This window comes from Rhinolophus sinicus, linkage group LG06, assembly GCF_036562045.2.
Source record: "Rhinolophus sinicus isolate RSC01 linkage group LG06, ASM3656204v1, whole genome shotgun sequence".
Taxonomy (NCBI): Eukaryota; Metazoa; Chordata; class Mammalia; order Chiroptera; family Rhinolophidae; genus Rhinolophus; species Rhinolophus sinicus.
Genome location: NC_133756.1, coordinates 144,934,331 through 144,956,313, shown reverse-complemented (window position 1 = coordinate 144,956,313; position 21,983 = coordinate 144,934,331). Strand labels below are relative to the sequence as shown.

Sequence of the window (21,983 nt, the reverse complement as noted above, 5' to 3'; positions counted from 1 at the left end):
GGTGATACAGAAATGTACACACAGCATGGGCTTTTCTCTAGGGAGCTTTTATGTTCATGGACAAAAGAGAACAGATTGCTATACACAGCTCAGAGGAATCCCTTGAACTTCTTTTTAGATGGAGATATGCTTGTGGGGTGTTTATGAATTGTCAGGGAGAAATAACTAGGAAACAACAGGGAAAGTGAAAGTCACTCAGGGAAGACGACAGGGATGTACCTGATCTCGAAGGCTGACCTTGGGAAGACAACTAGTCCCACTGCAGAGAATCCACTGCAAAGACAAACTTAAGGGCAGGAGATTCGGTGGCAGCATCACTTCCCTCTCTAAACGCTCATCTGCATCTGTGTGACTAGCACTCTTTAGGGTACTTGCGCCTTTGTCCACCAGGCGGGGAAGTGGTGCCTGTGGGGCTAACGCTGTGACGTCAATTGGTTTCTGCAGGTTGCAAGATGGTGCTCAGCTCTGCTGGATTGTGCTTCTCAGACTAGACACACTCAGTAATGGCAACAGTTGTGACTGGCAGAGTAGATGCTTATTTAATATTTTTGGAGTGTACAAAGACTGGGGCCAGGGGCCTGAGCAGAAACGACCATTTAGGTCGTTGGCAGAAGACCAGATAGTGACTGCATGGAATTGCTGGTTTCTACCTGGCATCTCAATCTGCATGATGGTGAACATGTGTGAAGGAACTTTACCATCATCATTCTAATATCTTAGCAGGTTCTCTTTGACAGAGGAAATAGAAAAAATGCTGCCTAGATCCATGACTAGTATATGGGTTCTTCTAGTAGGCACTGCAGACCTGCTCAAGTGCAAAGAGATGCACTGAAATTGAAATAGATGGGGAATCTGTGATGACTCTCTGTCTGCAGGCCAAAGGCCTGGGACCCTTTCTGCAGACTAACTCAAATGTCCCCCGGGAGCTTTGCCTCCTCCTTTCCTGGGTGGTTTGTTTCTCAGCCAGGGACACCCAGAGGAAACATACCCCCTGCCCTTTTCCTACCTCCCCAGGCAATGGTGACTTGGGCCATACAAAAGCCAGGCCATCTGGTTTGGGCTAGGGCTGGGAAAAGAGGCTATGGCACACTTCCAGCTTTAGGTCAATTCTTTGTGCCTGGTGAGTGTAGCTTGATTCCTGACAGCCTTCTCCCTGTTCCCCTCCCTCCCTCATCAATGCGAGCTGGTGGAGAGAAGAGTCTGGTACCAAGAACCGTTAAGCTGAAGGCAAACATTTTACTCCTATTTGATTGGTTCATTTCTCAGCTTTGTCCAATCAAGAGCCAAAGTCCTAGACTATGGACAAATATCAATCAACAACCTTCTCCTTTCATCCAGGTGACAAATAATGATGTGATAATCAACACATAACTCAATTCACCATCCCTTTCAGTCCTAGCCCCTCCCCAACGTCCCATCACATAGAAGAGAGCAGACCATCTATCCAGGGATTGGAAGGAATGAGCCACTCATAATATGAATGGGAAGAAGTTTCCATTACAACTTCTTTTTTATTTTTGCAGCCCCAGGCCCCTCCTTGAACATCACATGTGAAAAAGCAGGGCAAAACCAGCTCTGTAGACCTTAGAACTCTACCCACACCTGATTTCCAAATGGGGTTTATGAAAACGACCAGAGTACTACCAGGAATCATCATTCGAGTTTCTGGGGCTGCCCTGACATCTTGATATAGTAAGGAAGAACACCGATGTAGTAACTAAGAGCATGATCCCAGTAGCCAGACCACCAGTTTGAATTGCAGCTCCATCACTGTCCAGCTCTGTGGTCTTGGGCAAGTAAGTTCCTTAAATTCGCTATGCCTCAATTTTCTCATACATAAGCAGGGATGATAATACACTCCTTCATAAGATTGGTATACAGATTAAACAAGTTAGTATGTAGGAATGTATTAGTATATAGGAATATAAGTTAGTATATAAGAATATATTAAATGAGTTAGTATATAGGAAACACTTAGAGTGGTGCTGGAGCATGGTTAGCGCTCTATAAATGTTTGCTATTATTACTAACAGTGGTGATGGTGTCACAAAAACATACCCTGTTTCCCCCAAAATAAGACCTAGCCAGACAACCAGCTCTAATGCGTCTTTTGGAGCAAAAAATAACATAAGACCAGGTCTTATAGTAAAATAAGACCGGGTCTTATATTAATTTTTGCTCCAAAAGATGCATTAGAGCTGATTGTCTGACTAGGTCTTATTTTCAAGGAAACATGGTACAACTAGCTGAAAGATGCAAGTGCAAAAGGTGCAAGAGTTCTAAGTCTCGAGAAAGGTTGTGGGGAAGAAAGATGAATTTTCAGGCACTGCCAAAGGAACCTGGCAATGATATCCCAGGATATGCTCACAGTTACTCATCTGTGTGAATGATCTCTCTCCCCACTGGAGTTTTCCAATTAACCTATACTCTCAACAGCTGAAGACTCAAGGAAGATTTTTGGGGCTTGAGTTTTGCACATCACCTCCTTGATGACTCAGCCCCTCTCCACCCACCTGGGACCTGTCTGCCCACACTTGTACTTAGGAGGACACACCCAGGCAGCCAGTGCACCCCAGACTCGGGGATATCTGGTGGCAGGAGGTTGTTCCTCCACAACACCCATGCCCTCTTTTTGTGCTTGACTCCCTGTCTCCGAGTTTCACTGAGCAGACGATCCATGGGTATGCAAGACCTGCCCCCATGCTAGGCAACTTCAGATTTGGCAAGCTCTGTGGAAAGGAGACATGTTTTGTCATTGCCAATGTGGCTCCCCATCAGATGCCAGGCTTCCCTGGAGACGTCCCCCTTTAGTAGCTGCAAGAGATGCACAGAGAAGGCAAGAATCCTCTGTGAAGCTTTTCTGCTTCTCTCCCAGCTGCCACCACCTTCCAGAAGCAGGCATGGATGGGTTCCAGGTTGGATGGGTGTGAGCCTCTCACCCAGGGAGTCCAAACTCAGATCAACATCTTGAAAATAACCAGACCCCTAAGCAGGCAGCTGCTGGGGAGTGTTTTATTTTGAGGTTTAAATTTCAGGGTTGGTGTCATCATCCTGCCTGGCTCCCACTCCCTTCTCAGCTCAGGAATCTAGTAACCCTGTCCTTAGACAGACATCCCAGCCACAGCAAGCAGCCACCAAAGCCACAAACAGATGGGTGATCTCCATCTTTGGGCAGACCAAACACGAGTCCTGTGATGGGCAGCTGGCCAGCCAAGTGCCCTCCTCAGATCTGCCCTGAGCAAGACAGCCATCACCACTGTTATATACACCTAAATGTATTTGCATCTTAGGTGTGATATTCCATATGTGTGGATAGAGTTATTTCTGTATTCCAGACATTCGTTTCAGTTCAACAGTTACTGATAACAGCCACGGGGCCAGCACTGGGATTTGGGACCACAAAAATGAGTGAGATAACAACCCTTGATCTCATGGGGTTCCCCCAGTGCTGCAGGAAGACAGATAAAAGATACGTCATGTTTAGAGTTTTCCCCCTTTGAGGAGTGTGAAAGTTATTAGCACCCTGTGGCTCCCAAAGATAAAAAGGCATTCCTGCATCATTTTACTCTGAAGCGGTAAGGCTAATTAACTGGTGACTTATGGAAACCACACACCTCATTGTAAGAGATGGAGGTTACCAGGATGGCCGCCATCCTGTTACACCAGGGATTCCCAGGTGGGGCCACTTTAACCATCCCACCGCCCCCCAATCTGGCAATGTCTGGAGGCAGTTTTTGTTGTCACAATGGGGATGGGGGATGTACTACCAGAACCTGGCATGTGAAAGCCAGAACGCACAGTCAGCCATAATCCAGGAAAACTTATGCTGGACTGTGAGCTACTCAGGGGCAAGGACAGCGTCCTCCTGACAATGACCTCTCCGGTGCCTAACTACCTGGTGCACTGAGCAGGCAGTGCATAAACATTTGTGGACCATACTGTCTAGTTAATTCATTAACTTATTCGAGGATGGGAAAATCAATAGCAGGATGACAGAAATATACACACCCCTTTCTCATTCCCTCTTGTTCATATATTCAAATCCTATCTTGTCCGCATTGGTCCCTCCTCTCCGTCATTGATTCCTCCAGCCCTCCTTGCTGCACCTCAGCTTGGCAATGCCCTTAGTCTGATCATCTAAACTGGCCAGGCTGTCATTCCCCTGTACTGTGTTTACACGCAGGGAGGGCCATCAACTTCTTGAACGCAAGGCCTACATCTCATACGTGTGATTCCCCATTGTACTCAACACAGTGAGGGACCCACAGCAAACACCTTATAAATGCTTAGCGACTGACTAGCAAGACCCACGTTATGTGTGGACACATGCGTTCAGGTGCACACAGATTTACAGCACACCCATGTAGGTACGTCTGCATCCAGCAAGCAAGGATCAAATAGGTGGCTTTTCCTGGCACTTCATATATTGTGGTGATCAAGAAATGGAGAACAGAGGAATACTAAATATTTCTCTCCAAAGTACACATTTTCTCAACCAAATATCATTTAATCGGACACTAGATTGATTGAGGAGTTGTAAAGATGTGAATTTATTTACGTAAAGAGTCAAATTTTTTGACTTCTAATTACACGAAGACATGCATTTATTTGTAGAAAAATATATAAAGATTTAGTCAAAATATATACTATGTGTCAATTGGTAGAGTATTTGCATATTCAAAATCCTGATTCTCCTGGAAAGTCTGGACTGCACAATCACTGAAACCAGGCCAGAGCCACAACCACAAACTTTAGAAAGCATCCCTTCCTTACGCTGGCAAATTGGGCTGGCTTCTTACACCCTTGTGGGTACACTTTTTTAAGAAAGATTTCAATTTGCTGAGTGAAAAGTGGGGTTTAAATTTAAGGTGGGAGGCATTAGCCTACCCTGGTAATTCTAAAGAACACTTGTGTGCTTCCCGTTCAAGCAGAGACAACAAAGGAAATTGAGTCATCAGCTTCTTGCTGTGCAAACCCCCAGAATTTTTCTTTGAGGCAGAAAAGATCCCCTTTGAGAACTATGCATTGTCTGGCAGCATCTGCCACCTGCTTTGGTCATTCTTTTACAAGAGCCACTTCCCTTTCAGGCTCTGGGTGGAGTCAGTTAAAAGGGAGGTGCTGGGGAAACACAGCCCTGTCCCCTCCCCAGTCAGGCCCAGCTTCCCTCTCACTACCTCTACTCTGTCTGGGGACCTCAGCCTGGAACCATCTAACTTGGCAGGCTGATCTGAAATCTCACTGGGTGGCCACGTGTCACCTGCAGCTCCACATGGGCTTAGATCCTTGACTTTTGTAGAGAACTGTGTGAACTGTGTTAACGCACCGCCTGGGTCCTCAAGACTCCCTCCTGGAGGCACATAACACCCTGCTAAATGCTGAGGGTTTCCAGTGAGCATGTGACAAGGGGGCTTTCTGGGTCAATGCATCTAATTGCTTGCAGGTTCAGTGGGAGAGACAGTGAAGGGCCTCTATCTTAATTTTCAGGCAGAGGGCATTGCCTTAACTTGTCTGTTAGACAAGGAACAGCCTCTCCCTTTTTTCCAAGCCTGCAAATGAGAGCATGTCTAGAAGGGCAGCTGGACTCTGATAAGGAAGGGGACTTATTTTAGTAACAAATAACTAGGTTGGCATCTCTTGACAGCTGTGGCCAAACCTGGGGAGAAACAGGCCAGGGTAGGGTAGGGCAGGGCAGCCAAAAGTCCACAGCCTGCCAAGGAGAGAGAAGACACTCAAACTGGCTTCATGTTAGCTGGCTGTAAGGGAGGGGAGGGCAGGGGCGGGGGAGAACCACACACAGTTTCCAAAGTCTGCCAGAGGCAAAGAAATGAATCAAAGGAGCACAGACATTGGAGTTTAACGTGGAGGATGTGAGACAGTGGGAGACCCCAACTCCACTACTTATCAGCTGTGTGTCCTTAAAAGTCGTACCATACCATCTCCCTGCATCTCAGTTTCTTTGTCTAGCAAATGTAGTTAAGGGAGTGCTGTGCTGAGTGTGTAGCGGGCTGTTGTGAGGCTTCTGGAAGATAACCGATGCTAATCTCTTGCATAGAATCCTTGCTCAGTAAATGATATTTTCTGGGGGACTTAGGATGCTGCTTTGAACAGAAGCATACGGCACAGTAGCAGAGTGTCAAGCTTTTAAAACTCGATGCTTCTAACTCTGAGGGATCCAGCGTTGGTCCAGGAGGCCCTGGAAGCCGCAGGACAGTACAGAGATTCTTCTTTGAGCATCAACTTTGCTTTATGGTAAGAAATATGCATATCGTTATTCTTATATTAAACTCCAACAGGATATATTGTGGAGTAAAATAAAAAAAATTGTCATGTGTGTTTAAGATAGTATTAAGGCATGAAATACCAGTAGACCACATCTTGCCCATCCAATGCAGAGGATAGAGGTGAATGGAACTCATTCCAGTTGTTGATGACATTGATATTTCAGAAATCCAATGTGTGGGAAGTATCCTGCCTTAACGGTCTGTCAGAGAGAGGGGAAGCCATGCCTCCCTCTCTCTCAGGGTCTGTTTCCTTCTAGGGGAAAAAAAAGGGTTGGTGTTTTTTTTTGAATGATCCTTGGAATCCCCGTCTCTGAGTTTATGACCATGAGTCAAGAAATATTTCTTGAATGAATGGAAGGGAGGTCTGTCATAAACTAAGAATTTCAGGCTACCCAATATCCCCTCCCATGTGGGGCAATTTGGAAGAAAATGGAAACTTTTCCTACTGGCTGCCAGCTTCAAACATGCCTACCTGGCACCCTGCCTTTGCAGGAAGTAGATGCCCCATGTGTATTTGGGGAATAACCGAATTAACTGACGCTACCTCAGCAGTGATGGACATTTGCTTCCTTGCTCCTTCACATGGGAAAACACGGCCAAAGCTCTAATGCCCAGCAAGAGGGGTCTCTAATGCTCAGAGAGAACAGAAGGACACATGCCACCCCCAAACCCCAGAGCTCTCAGACACACCCCAGGGGCGTGATTCCCTAGCAATGACCTCTGGCCCACAGAGGAAAGGAGGAGATGTGTGCAAGAGAGCTCATCCTATCCTGCACCCAGGGCCACTTTCTTCCTCCCACATAAGATAACTAGTTCAAAATATCTGTTCTCCAACTCACGGTTTCTGGATCCAATGTTGTTTAACTACATTTGGCCATTTCTCTACTTTTTGCTTTCCAATATGAACATTGGATCTTTCTTCCTCCTCAAAGCCTTGCCCCTTTCCAAAGTTTCCTCACTGTCTTCCCACCATCCCCTGGAATGGAGCAAGGACAAGTGCCTTTCCTTCCCCCCTCGTCTTTCTCCTTCCCCTCTCTGTCTGCCCACTCTGAGACCACTGTTAAGTCATGTCTCCTTTCCAAGTCTTAGTTCCTTCCAAACAACTTTACAAGCACATGAAAGCCAGGGCCCAGGCAGTTATTGTTACTGGCATTTTCTGTGCTTCCTCCAAGTGACACTGCCCAAAGTGACCATGGAGACGTGGGGTAGGGGTGAGCCTGCCGGTCTCCGGGAGAACCTCAAGGGTCAGGAGAGTGCCAAATATCAGGAGACGGGGTCCTTCAGAAGAATCAGGCAGACAAATTGGGAGAAGTTGGGTGTCAGAATCCTCAGAAAGCAGAAGCTGTCACTGGAAGGTAACATACAGATCAACTTCCCCAGAGGCCTCTCTTCTCTGAGGCCAGGTCCAGGGCTCTCCCTACACTTAATTGTCCCTCTTCTCTCCCATTCCAAGTATTTCTGCCTTTTAAGAGCCATTGGATCTCCAGCCCCCATCTCCTCTAAGGCCTCTGGTCCACTACAACCCCTCCTTCCCCGAAATCCTTTTCGATTTTGTCCATGCCAGTCTAACATATTCTGACTAAGCATAGGCGAATGGGTCTGGGTTCACATGAGAACCAATCCTCTGGCTGTGTGAACACTGGCAAGTCACTTAACGTCTCTGGGCTTCAGTTTGTTTCCCTGCTGTAAAACAGGGCTAATAATAGGACACGTCTCACTGGACCACCATGAGGGTAAAACAATATAACACATGTAAAGAATTTTACAGTGTCTGGCATAGGAAACGTGTGCAATACATGGTGGCTAGTGCTGTCATTCCAATTATTATTATTATTATTATTATTATTATTATTATTTGTGTTTCTGGAATTTAAATCCTGGTTCCCCACTTATTCTCAGTTTCACGTACCCAGGTAGGACTTTTACGTTCTTGGTATCCCCAGAGCTAGGTTTAATAAATACTTGCTGGGTAGAATTAACCATAGGCTGAGTGGTTTTAATGACCCAGCTGGCACTTCTTAAAAGAAAAATTAATTTTGCTAGCGATAAGCAAATCAGCCATGTAATTATCTGTACATATATAGACAAAGAAAAGGAACGCTTGGAGTTCAGCCTCGCCAGAATACCTCACACACAGCCACCCCCTCCACAACCACTGAAAGTTACAGACCCTGTCTGGATGAGCTTTGGCCAGCCCCAGCTCCAGGGTCCCAGATGCGACCTTGGTGCCCAGCCTTCTGTCCCTGTGCCAACCAAGACTGCCAGGCGGGAATATGAGCCACATTACTGTCTGGATTTCCCCTAACTGATTGGCAGAAGCAGAAGTTTACAAGGAATGAGCACCTTGTCCAGTCATTGCCTTTTCAACTCACACTCCCTGCCCCAGGCTGGCAACTCATGGAGACCCAGAACTTCACCACCGAGCTGGTGCAAGTTCCCACTAGCGCTGAGTAAGATAGTCAGTGACTGGAGCCAACTGGAAGAGCTTTGGAACCCAGGCGTAGTGGAGAGCTGTAGGAAGCCAGGACCCCTTCCTGGAAAGCTCATGGCCACCAGCTCTCACACATGAAACGGTGCCTACCACTGTGGCCACGTCGCTACCATCCCGTGCACGGCCCCTGCCCCTGCCCTGCCCAGCCCTGCCCTGCCAAGCCACAGCCCAGTCCGGCTTGGGCACCCTTGGGCACAAGAGCCTGTTAGTCCAGAATCCGGCTGTGCGCATCCAGGAGTACAGTTACTTTCTGAGGATCTGAACTGCGCCCAAAACTGCGCGCCGGCAGCTTGCCCGGCAAACTTTCTTCTCTTTCTCTTTTCCTTTTAACAAAACGGCACTTCACACCAACAAACTCTCCAACAGCTTAGCGCAAACCCTAGCCCCCCTTAACCAAATCCGAGTCGCTCGCCGCCCCCTTCACTCCGGCCCCCAGAGCCAACTCAGCCTGCGCGGCTGTCGGGTCTGTCCTGGCCACTCCTGTCACTGCCTCCCGCTGCCCCGGCGGGCACTCACCGATCTGCGCCAGGTTCAGCTGCACGAGACAGAGTCCCCAGACTGCGCGCCACCAAAACTTGCCCATGGTGTCGGAGCGGACAGAGAGAGAGCAAGCGAGTGGAGCTGGAGGGTCCCGGCGCACTGGGCGGGGGACTGGCGGAGGACAGGGCGTGGAGGGCGGCCCGAACGTGTTAGAGGCTGGGGTACCGATGGGCAATGAGGGCGCCTCGGAAGTTGGCTGCAGCTTTTATAAGTAATGACCTAAGAGGGAGGGAGGGAGGGAGCGCGCAAAGGACACACCCAAGCGAGGGGGGCTGTGACTAAGCAGCGGGCAGAGGTTTAAAGACGTACCAGCCCTCCTCTGCGTGGGCCCAGGCGCCCCCAACCCTTTCTCTATGGAAATAGTAATTCGGGACTGCCCGGGCGGGAGCCGGGAGAGCCGTGGGGGGCCGGTGAGCCCGGGGACGCACCGGCTTTCTTCTCCCACAGCGAGCCCGTCAGCTTGGAGTGCAGCCTCAGGAAGGAAGATGACTTGAGTCCTGAAACCTCACCCCACTGCGTTCAGCCTCAGGCCCTCCGCTGTTTCTCTTTGAACCGGGCCGGGGCATAATTCTCTCTGGGTTGCACAGGCAGCTGGATGTTCTCGGAGAGGAGCTGGGAAAGTGGCGAGGAGGAATGGAGAGTGATTCTTCTTCCCTGAACGAGGCCACATGGCTCGGTGGATTTTTGCTTCGCATCAGAAGGGCTCCAGCAGGATGACGATGGGCAGCCATGGGGCTGGCGTTTGGCTCCACTAACCCATGTGTCACCCTCCAGTCTCAGGCTGGCACCTGGATTCATCCACCATTCATTCATCCACTCACCCACACTCTCATTCATCCTCCAAATATTCCATCCACCCATTCATCTATCTACCCATCTTTCCTTACATCCCTTCAGGGTTCATACATCTATCCGTCCTCCTGTCCATTCATCTATCCAACCACCCTTCCGTACAACTTCTTATCCATCTTTCCATATATTTTTGTTCACATTTCTTCACAAACCCATACCCATCTGTACACTATCTTCTCCGTCCATCCACCCATGTGTTTGCTCATCTCTGCATCCATCCAGCTACATATCCACCCATCATTTTATCCATATTCTTATCTACACACACATCCGTCCATTCTTTCTTGGTCACATTTATACTCTGATCTGTGCAAATAGTGATCCACTTTTCCCCATCTATCTTACCCAATAAATCTCAAAAAAAGGGTTGGGGGAGATTGTCATATTTTCAGGGAGGCCTTTTGAGTTTGAAAAATCATTATTTGCATTATAATTACATATCTACCTCTAATATCCTGTGGTTTAACATTTGGAAATCAAAAGCAGTGTTTATTGTAAATGTGAACTACTGAAAGTAAATCTGAGTGGGCTTTCTTGTGTGGTGAGATACACAGGAAATGATAGTGGTTATCAGTGACTGTGGCCAAACCCTGAAGGAGCCTTGCCAAAATTTCTGAGGGAAAGTAATTCCCTTTTGATTTTGTTATTTATTGACAGAAATTGAGAGAAAGTGCACTCAGCCATCTTTAAGTCATTAAATGTGTCGTGAGTGCTCAAAAGTTCAGGAGAAATAAGACCTGCCCTGTCTTCAGGGGCCTCACACTTTGGTAGGGAATCAGACTCAGGAGCAGGCTATTACTGCACAGTGTGTGTGTGTGTGTGTGTGTGTGTGTGTGTGTGTGTGTGTGTGCAGAGTGCTGTTGATCCTACAAAAAAGAGCTGCATCCTTTCCTGGGGAATGCCGCAGAAGTGGGGGGTGGGGGTGGCGAGGGCTTCACAGTGGAGGTGATATTTGAACCAGGAATTCTTCAGAAGAAACTGCGAGGACAAAGCATCCACAGGCAGTCCTCTGTAGTGATCAATAGCAGGGATTCAGGAGCCAGAGTGCCTGGCTTTACACTTTGCCTTGGCTGCTTACTAGTTGTGTGAACTTGAATAAGCCAATTAGGCTCAATTTCCTCAAGTTTAACAGTATCTACTTCACAGAATTTGTGAGGATTAAATGAATCAAAAGTCCTGCATGTATTAAGCACTAGATATGTGTGTGTATATGCATATAATAAGCACTATACATAAATGTTTCCTATTATTACTAAAAGCAAAATTGTGAGTGAAGATGGAAAAGTGAAAGAACGTGGCTTGTTTAGGCAATGGAGAGCAGTTGGGAATGACCTGAACATTTGATCCGATAAAGAGTTTAAGGGGGAAAGCAAGACAGGGCCTAGAGAGGTAAGCAGGGGTCAGGTCGTAAACTGTACCAGGAAGTTTGAACTTGATCCCTAGGAAATAGGGAGCCAATGCAAGTTTTATTATTGGTGCTATTGCTATTATTACTGTTGTGCTAAAATACATATAACCTAAAATTTACCATTTTAACCATTCAGTAGCATTTAGTATATTCACAAAATTGTGCAGCCATCACCACTATCTTAATCAGTTCAGGCTGTTATAACAGAATGCCATAGACTGGGTGGCTTAAACAACAGAAATGTATTTCGCACAACTCAGGAGACTGGGAAGTTTGAGATTAGGGTGCCCACATAGCAGGGTTCCTGGTTTGCAGATAGCTGTCATCTCCTATCCTCACATAAGGATGGGAGTGAGGAAGAGAGAGAGAGTCTTTTGTGTGTCTTTTTTTATAAAGGCACTAATCCCATACATGAGGGCCCCACCCTCATGACCTAATCACATCCCAAAGGCCCCACCTCCTAATACCATCACATTGGGGTTTAGGATTTCAACATATTAATTTCTTTTTTTAAAGATTTTATTGGGGAAGGGGAACGGGACTTTATTGGGGAACAGTGTGTACTTCCAGGACTTTTTTCCAAGTCAAGTTGTTGTCCTTTCAGTCTTAGTTGTGGAGGGTGCAGCTCAGCTCCAGGTCCAGTTACCATTGCTAGTTGCAGGGGGCACAGCCCACCATCCCTTGCGGGAGTCGAACCAGCAACCTTGTGGTTGAGAGGACGTGCTCCAACCAACTGAGCCATCCGGGAGGCAGCTCAGCTCAAGGTGCCGTATTCAATCTTAGTTGCAGGGGGCACTGCCCACCATCCCTTGCGGGACTCGAGGAATTGAACTGGCAACCTTGTGGTTGAGAGCCCACTGGCTCATGTGGGAATAGAACTGGCAGCCTTCGGAGTTAGGAGCACGGAGCTCTAACCGCCTGAGCCACCGGGCCGGCCCTCAACATATTAATTTTGGAGGGAAACACACAGTCACCCAATAACAATCACTATCTAGTTTAATGTACAGTTTGAGTTGGGGAGAGCCTGCATGCTGATACACTGCTCCTCTTGCATTTTCAGAGAGAGTGTATCAGGCTGAAACATCACTGGGCCTACTCTCCAATCACTCTGTGGCTGGCAGCCCATAACTCAGGGGTGGCCTCTCTGAAATGACGACAGTGTCTCTGAGCCCCACGTGAAGAGCAGGCACTTTGCAAAGTGCTGCCAGTAGCAGCAGAGTTGACCCTCCTGCTCTCTGCGACCAAGAGGACACTTTCCTGAAACACCGGGGGGCAAACGGGCTCCAAATTAAATCTTCAGAAATTATCCCTCTGAAAAACCTGCCCTGGTGAATTCCATGCAACGTATACTAGACAAAGAGCGGCCTTGGACATCTCAAGTTACTTCCAGGGCATTCAGCTTTCTTTTCTTTTCTTTCTTTCTTCTTCTTCTTCTTTTTTTTCTTTCTTTCTTTCTTTTTTTTTTCCATTTTTTATTTTGGAGGAGGGGAGTGAAGCAGGATGTGTATTTACTAGAAACACGTTTGTCCTACTGTGTTTTATGGCACTTGGAGGCTGCTTGGAGACCCCTCAGAAATAGACACAGAGGTCAAAGCAAAGGCTTCAGCATAGGCTGTGCCTTCCCCATCCCAACCACAGAACTTCCACTCACGTCAATTTTATACACTAGACTACCATTTGAGATTTCATTTTGACAAAGGGTTTTACTTTTTAAAAAATATGTTAAAATCACTAGACAAGGTGATCTTGGACCCTGGTCCCTTCTGCATTTGTACAGTGAACAGTCAGCAAATGAAGAAATGGACATGAAAGTACTTTGCAAACTGTAGAGGGGCATGCAAATGCTAGGGATTGTAATTAGGATTCTTCTCTCAGGGGAGAGTATTTGGCCTGCCTGCTTCCCCAAGGTTTAGGGAGGGCCTGAGGTTGTTTGCCCCATGCCACCACTGACTCATTTCCAACTGACCTTATGACTTCCTGAGTCAGGGGAAACCTTTGGGAATTCCTGGATCACCTCTCCAAGCTCCTCTCTCACCCTTGTTCCACCCACACCGTTGGTCTCACAAAGACTTTCCCAGGCTATTCTCTGAGCTTCCATAAAGATTAAATCCTTAAAGCACTAATTTCAGATGCTCAATATCTGTTGTATGTTGCACCAGACACCTTTCTAAGCCAAAGCATGGGATGTGGGAAACTGAAAAAAGAGAGCTTGAATTGATCTGGGTTGACATGAGATCACATATTTGGAAAGAATCCAGGATGTCATCAGCAGCCTCGGATTAAGAACGCCCACATCTGAGCACCGGCTCTCCCTCTTATCAGCTGGTGACTTTACTCAGGTCACTTCACCTCTGGGAGTTTCGCTTATCCCATCTACAAAATGAAGTTAATAAGACCTTTCTCACAGTTTGTTATGAGTAGTGAGTAAAAGAAGGCATCAAGACCCTTTCCTGGAGTGCCTGCCTCATGGTGGGACTCAGTGACCCGCCCACCTACCTAAGGACAGGACATGTCTGTCTTAGTCACCAGGAGACACTCAGCTCTCAGTGCCAGACAATCCTGCATCTCTGGCATATGTACTGTGCTCAGTAAATACATATTACTTAAATGCATGAGTGATTCTTGTGCTTTTTCTTCCCAGCACTTCACAGGGTGGCTTCAGAAACCACATGAGCCAATAGGTAGAAGCATTTAGACTACTTGACATTTTCTAGACAAATGCAAGCAGCAGTGTCCTATCTGGGTGACCTCTTTCAGAAGACCCAGTAAAGCCAGAGCATGGTTCACTCTGGCAGACTAGGGTTTGTGTATTTATTTTTTTCTAAAATATCGGGGCCTGCCGGCTTCTGACTAGTAATAAATCTTGTCTTTTTTAAGCAAATAAAAGTCAAATATAAACCAAATGTGAGCAAGACCGTGTGGAGCAAGGATGGGAAATGTGAGGCTGAATCATGGATTTGAGGTTTATAAACACAGCATACCACCAGACTCTTTTAAAGGGACAACATTCAATTCTGCATCCCAGGGAAGGAGCAATCTAGCAAGAGTAAAAAAAACCAAAAACTCCATTCTTAATTCACCCTCTCAGTGTGAATTCTACACATGCAAATGAGTAGTGGTTAAAAAGCTCTTGTGAAATACTTATTAGTGAAGTCTAAATAAACTGGTAATTTGGGAAGCAATTTTCATGATAAATAAATGATGTTGAGTGACTAATTAGTCTCGAGCTAACCGAGGGCGACTATGGAGCTGAAACTTTAGGATTACTAGTAGGTCTTTCAAAATACAGCAAATAAAGTAGTCGGCATGGGTGCTGCACCCTGGACATTCAAAGGGGACAAGTGCCTCTAGGGTCTAAATATGTCCATGTCAGTTGCAAAATGGGTTTTACACAGATCTGTGGATGTTAAAATAGTATGCCAATAGGACCAAATCCCATAATTAGATGGTAACCAATTTTTCATGTTGCCACATAAATGTGAATTTTTGAAGACAAAATTTGAATGAATGATGTGTGACTTTATGTAGCGAGCTAATTGGGAGGAAGACAAATGAAAGAGTATATCGTATGCCCTTTGAAGCACATGTAATAACTAAAATTCTTATTTAGTCATCTTCTCCCCACTCCAACTGATTTGTTAGTTAAACATCTTTTCAAAGGCTTTAAGAGATCTGCATTAATGAACTTGTAAGCATAATTTGTTTTGGTCACATCTGTGGCTAACACGTAAATGGTGACTAACATCCTTGGGGTTGTCTGAAAATTGTTTTTTCTATTCACTATGTGATTACTATGTGCTGAGAAAATTTTAAACATTCTTGATTCTGTCGTAATTAATCATCATGATCTTCCACGACTGCTGCTATCACCAACACCACCACCATCACCATTATTGTCATCAATATTGCAGCTAATTACCAGTACTCAGTACATGTCAAATCTAAGGACATTTCATTGTCACAACAATTCTATGAAAAGCTCATTCCTATTTTACAGATAAGGAAATCAAGGCTTAGAGAGGTTAGGTGACTTATCCAAAGTCACATCTTTATTTTACTTAAAGGTAATCTTTTTGCTATTGAGAGATGTAGAAATAGAAAATTTTGACCCCTTCCTGATTATTGATCTAGTACAAATGCCAAGTCAATGGAGTCTTAATTAATTAGTTTTCACTGAATTTTATTCCAGTCAGTTTCTTTTAAGAATAAAGATCTCTCTCGGAAGCTCTTGTTCAAGTTGAGGAGGTGAAGAGGAAGTTGCTAAGGTCAAGGGTAGAGAAAGCTTATTCTCATTGAAAAATCAGACTCCTACAATAAGGTGACTTTAAATGCATAGACTCAGCCCTTCATTACTTGCTCAGAAATTTGAGATTTGCTAAAGACTGTGCCTTTTACCTTATGGCATCATTGTGAGATAGCTGTATGTCCTGCCTAGAATTCAATGCTGTGTTCTGTTTATAGTACCTGAGAGTTTATTCAGAGACTATGCTCCTCACAAGACACATTCTGGATTGTTGGTCCAGCCCACATCTTGTAGATCCTTCTCTGAATATTGCATCCAGATGCTTAATGTAGCCTCCTGGCAGCCATAATTTTAATATGCGACCTCTACTGCCCATGTCTATGACTGATTGGACAGCTAATGCAAGTCAGGCCAATCAGAGTCTTTGCTCTAGAAATTTTGAACCGGACTGTGGCTGAACCTGTAAGACACACGCTTGGGACCTATGGAGTACCTATATACCTCCCTGTGAACGGAGAAACAGGAAAAAGAAGAATACGGCAGAAGCTCAGAGAAAAGCAGAAAAACTTGAGCTCTGATACTTTTCAGGTTCCTTGTTCTAGTCCATTCTTGACACCTGACTCATTTTGTGCCCCTCACTTCTGTGAAGCACCCCACTGTCCTTCAATAAACCCTTTGTATTTTCCTTGTGGTAGCTTAAACTGATTTCTGTTGCAGCCAAAAAGATTGGATGAATATAGGAAGGCATCACTCTGTTTTACAATGAAGTAGAGAGAGGCTCAAATGAATGGAGGATGTGCCTACATTTGGGTCTTGAATTCAGACTTCTGACTCTAAAGCTCAGGTCTTTTGAATTTAAGTCCCTTTGCTGTTTTCACTACGTGGCCTTTCCTACAACCCCTCCCCTGCATCATCCAATTATACTCAAAGAATGCAATCATTTCTCCTTCACTGTTATACAAACTAAACATCTCTGATGATGGTTTGCCCACAGTTGCATGGCAATCCAAATGAGTGGCAGGTCTTCTGAATTCTGTCTTTCCAGGGCTTCTCCAGAAAGCCCCTTTCTGTCTGAACATGCCTTATAGTCTATTTCAAAGGCAAAACTTTTAAGCTGGCGGATGGTAACAGCTGCTTCTCTTCCAAACATCCAAAGAGTAAAACTTCTGGGTTCCAATGTACAGGTATGAGGCTCTCAGCAAGTCCTGAGGGGGCTTAGCATCAACTCCTGCAGAAAAGGGAATAGGTGCTAAACTTGGATGTGAGGCCAAGTCGGAACCCATTTTATTGCTGGATACTGTTCCTCAGCCACAGTAGACTGCTGCTTTAGAAGGCATTGTGTGGGTGAGAAAGAGACATGAACTGAACTTAATTAGGAGAGGATGTGCCAAGGGAGGGGGAAGGAGAGAGAAAAGAAGACACATCTTGAGAGAGCATATGAAAGGTGGAAGAAAGACAAAAGGAACAGACACGAAACCATTATGACATGAAGGAAAATAAAAGTCTTCTAACCATCAATCAGGAATTTAATGAACATCTATTGTATACACAACATGGACTAAGCACTCAGGAAAAAACAAAGATGAACTGGACCTGCCCTCTCTCTTCAAAATATTATGGTCTAGATCAGGGTTGGCAGCTCAGTGGCCTTCATTATTTCCAGAAATATTTAGTAAGCACCTCTCTGCACCAGGCACTCATCTAAGTACCAGGAATACAACAGCAAAAGAAAAGACAGAACCATATTTTATTATCAATGAGGAGATGAGTGGAGGTAATGGGATGGATAGAAAAGTCTGTCTGAAGGGGTGACATTTGAGCCAAACTTGCAAAAATATGAGAAAAGCTTTCAAAAAAGAAAGCACAGCAAATGTAATGGCTTGAGATGGGAATATTGTTGGTTGGGGGGAAAGAAAAGGCCAGCGTGGCTGGAGCAGAGTGAAAGAGAAAGTGAATGGTAGGAAATAAAATGATGGAGGATGATAAGGTCCAGCTCTTGTGTGGCCTTTCAGGCCATGGTAAGAAGGTTGCATTTTATGCTGTTGGCAGTGAGGTGATTTTGGTGGGTTTCTCTTTATTTTCCAGCTCCAGTTATTAGTCATGGTTGCTTAGGTCATTGTGATGAGAAAGATTCTGAGGCCTTACAGCTCAATTGGTAAGAATTCAGTGATGGATTAACAGTATATATCACATCTTCAGGATGGTGCAATGATAACATGAATAATCGAGACTTGCCATCTCTGATCAGGATGAAATATTAAGTTGTATTAGTCAGGACAGTCCAGCAACAACATCACTAAAATCTCAGAGGCCTAACACAATCACTCAAGTGACTTCTTGCTATGCTAAGTCTGCTGTGAGTGCAGGCAATTCTTTAAGGCAGCTGTCTTCCATGCAGTAACTCAGTGATTCCGGGTATTTTGATTTTATGGCACTTCCGTTTTAACACACTTGTTGAAATCAGGGAAAGAGAACAGTAGAAGACCTCATACCAGTGATTAAACGCTTTGGCTCAGAAATAATATATACTGTTACAGCTCACAACCCATTGGCTAGACCTAGTCATATGACCCCATCTAATTGCAAGGAGGCTGGGGAAGGGTAATTCTCCATTACCTACATGTGCCTAAAGATAGAGAAGAGCTTAATGCAATCAAGTAATAAAAATCTAGCATGTAAGTCAACTTTGAAGAAAGTCCAGTGACCCACCAAGGCAGTTTGTAATGAGCTGGATGAGGAGAAGTAAGTAATGGAGTTTAAAGAGTAGTGAGGGAGACTGGTGTAGTTCAGAAAGGCTCTAGGAAGGAGTACCTCAGAGAGATCTTGATGGATCGTTTTGTTAGATGGTCACCTCAAGCCCCTGAAACTCTTCTCATTCCATGATCCACCACCATCCATCATCCTAAAATGGCTCTCTGCACTTATCTGGTTCTTGAGACTTATCATTTTGAATGCAATGTCATATGATGCTGAAGAGCATTATTTATTTTCTGTGTAACCTTGGGCAATTTATTCAACTCCTTAGAGCTTAAGCTTAAGTTCCTCATTTAATGCTTTACATAATTAGTTTTGAAAATTAAAGTATATAATCTAACCGTATATCTATTTAGCTTAACAGAATTTGGAATATAGTGGGGTCCAAAAAATTACAATTATTATTTTTTTAAAGAAAGACTTCATTGTTTTATCAATGAAATATATAGAGAAAGGTCATTCCACGGTTGGTTACGTAGCTCAATCAGAGTGTCAGGCACAAAATCTGTTCATTCTTCTGCATCACTCTTAGCTTGTCAGTTTTCACTCTCGTGCTGTTTGCCTCATGTCACAAAATAGTTGCCACAGATCCAGGCATAAAATCCTTACACAGCAATATCCAAAGCTGAAGAAAGGAGGTAGGCAGGAAGAAAAGGGTCTTTCATCATATGGTTCTCTCCTTTAATCAAAAGAGAAAAATTATTCTCAGAAGCTTACCATCCCCCAGCCGACATGTTCACATCTCAAGTTCTAGTTGTTCATATCCAGATGTAGTTCCTCTTATTGTTGATCCATTCTTCCTCTAAATTCTATATTCGCTTGGCTTTATGGACACTGCACTAGCCCATCTTTTATCCTACCTTAGTGTATTTTGTGCTCTAATTTGAGCTATTAATACATTAACTCAACAATATACAATGGCTCAAGCACATAGAAATTTACTTTTAGGTCATCTAACACTCATAAGGGTTTCTGGGTAAATAGGAGGGTGAGGAGGAATGGAGGCTCAGGCTGATGGAGGCTCTGAAATTCTCAACACATAACTTCCAGATTCGCTGGCGTCATTTCCATTCAGTTGGAAGGAAAAAGAACATGGAGGAGCACTGTTGGTGAGGTTTTGTATGAGTCAAGCCTGCTACGGGACCCCCACTCCCACTCACATTCCATTGGCTTCTACCAGCCACACCTGACTACAAGGAAGCTGGGAAATGGAGTCCAGCTGGGATTCCAGGGACAAAAGGAGAACATGAAGTTTAATCAGCTGTGGTCTTTGCCACAATTCTCTCTCCATTCCTGGCTCCTCCTCTGAGTCCTTTCCACAATTTCTTCCCCTGATGTAGAGTTCTTCAAGTAGATGGTCTCTTCTGTATTTGTTTCTTTACTTTCCCCCTAGGCTTACTCTACCTACAATGATAAAAAAGGAGACACGAAGCTAATGTTCACTCACTGAGCATGCCTACATCTTCTAAGAGTTCCTATTACTTCCCTTCTCCATCCTCCACCTTAACTCTGTGTAAGTCCAACTGCAGACACTGAGAGAAGGGTTGGGGCAAAAAGAAAGAGAATGGGGTGTCAGCATGGGTTTGATTCTAAGATCAGCCATCTAGGACCTTCTACCCAGTTTACAGGTAAGGAAATGGTCCATGTAGTCCTAGACTATAAACCTGTGCCTTTCTCTGCCAACTTACTGTGACCTTGTGAGCCCAGTTTTAATACCATTTATTAAACGCTTTGAGACCATTTCCGAAAAATATTAATTTTAAGGGATGTTACTATAGGGTGCTCCTCAATAAAAGGCTTACACAGACAAACATATTTGGGAAATATAAGTGGGAAATATTGGATTAAATATAAGTTAACAGGTTTCCTGGCTGAAGATCCATCCTTTGTTTTTTTTAGCCATCAACCACTTATTGAGTGTCTGCTAGTGGCAGGCCCTGTACTAGGCACTGCCGATCAGCGGTGAACGCGTCCTGTATTCCCTAGTCTTCAGTAGTGTCTAATCCACTGCTAGCACAGATGGTAAATTTCCAAGAGGGTGCCATGGTATGCAGTGTTTTCCTGAATTGTTTAACTACAGACACCCCCTTCTTTTTTTCTTTTCTTTTTAGAAATTTCTCAAAAAAAATAGTGCAAAGCATAATTTTGAAATCCCTCCGAGTGTGCAAAATGTTAATGTTGATCAAATAAATAAGGTCTTATTTTCAACTCATCGTTATAAATCCCAATAGAGTACAATTTTTCTCTATGTATATCTATGTATAGAAAAAGGACTGGAAGAATACAGGGTGGGATTATCGGTGATTTTTTTTCCAAAGAAGTGAATGAAGGTTTAATGGGAGGATACATATGGTACAAAAGGAAGATGAAAATCTTTAAATTTCTTTTCAATTATGGAAATTTTTAATCATAAATATAGACATACAGGTAGTGAGAAAAGTATAAGAACTTCCCATGTATTCATCACCCAGCTTCAACAATTAGCAACTCATGGCTCATTGTATCTATCTGCACTTCCTACTTCCTTCCTCACCACTGGATTATTTTGAAACAAATCCCAGACGTCCCATCTTTTTATCTGTAAATATTTTTAAATGTTATCTCTGAAAGGGCTCTTTCATATAACCACAATACTATTATTACATTATTGGTGATTTTAAGCTTTTTCCACTAGAGGTTTGCACATGTATTATAATATATATATATATATATATATATATATATATATATATATATATACACATATAAACTTTTGAATCAAACCACAGTCTTAGTTTTAAAAACATATTAAGACGCAGTGAATACAGCTGGTGTATTCAGGTATGCATGTGCTCACACACACTCTTGTTAAGTGGCTCTGACGTCATCTCAGGGAAATGCCCTGGTCCTGAGGGCAGTCTTCCCCACAGGTGGGTGACCTATTCTGCCTACAGCAGAAATGCGAAGGAAATCCCACCCATCCTCATCACAGCTCTGTGAGAAATGGGAAGGGGGATCTGGCTGAGTCTTACAGGTGCTGTGAAGTGGCCCTGTCAGGTGGCCTCTGAAAAGTGATGCAGGGTAGGATGACAAACCTAGGAAGCAGGACGCAGGGCCACCATGTGATGTCCTTCAGAGGAGGTTCTATTAGCCCCTCTTCTGCCATGCAGCTGATGCTCCAACATCTACCATCTGAACTTTTAAAGCCTCATTGGTCACTTTAGCCTCTGGGTCAATGAGTTTAGAAGAGTATTTCTCACCAGCAAGATTGGCCAAGGGCGTGAAAACTTTGAATACTCAGGAAAAACCAGAGGGGAAACCCAGAGAGAGAGGGGTTACCTAAGACATTTGGCTTTTGTTCCAGTGGTACCTAATCTGGCCTTCTCAGAAGGAAGTACTGTCCCCCTTCCCAGTCCAGATGGGGCTATGACAATA

The 21,983-nt window shown here is 44.6% G+C and overlaps 1 protein-coding gene across 16 annotated transcripts in view; it reads right to left on the bottom strand.

Annotated features, from left to right (window-relative positions):
• Positions 1-9,748, bottom strand: part of CD44 (CD44 molecule (IN blood group)) — an 85,111-nt gene extending 75,363 nt beyond the window's left edge. For 3 of the 16 annotated variants that reach the window (XM_019738545.2, XM_019738546.2, XM_019738547.2), the window contains exon 1: positions 9,289-9,531. In XM_019738545.2, coding sequence (XP_019594104.2) covers positions 9,289-9,355 — 67 coding nt within the window. In that variant the 5' untranslated portion in view covers positions 9,356-9,531. Of the gene's footprint in view, positions 1-9,288 lie in introns of all 16 variants that reach the window. The other 13 variants (XM_019738550.2, XM_019738549.2, XM_019738548.2 and 10 more) reach the window with 8 other exon arrangements.
• Between the last annotated feature and the right edge of the window lie 12,235 nt (positions 9,749-21,983).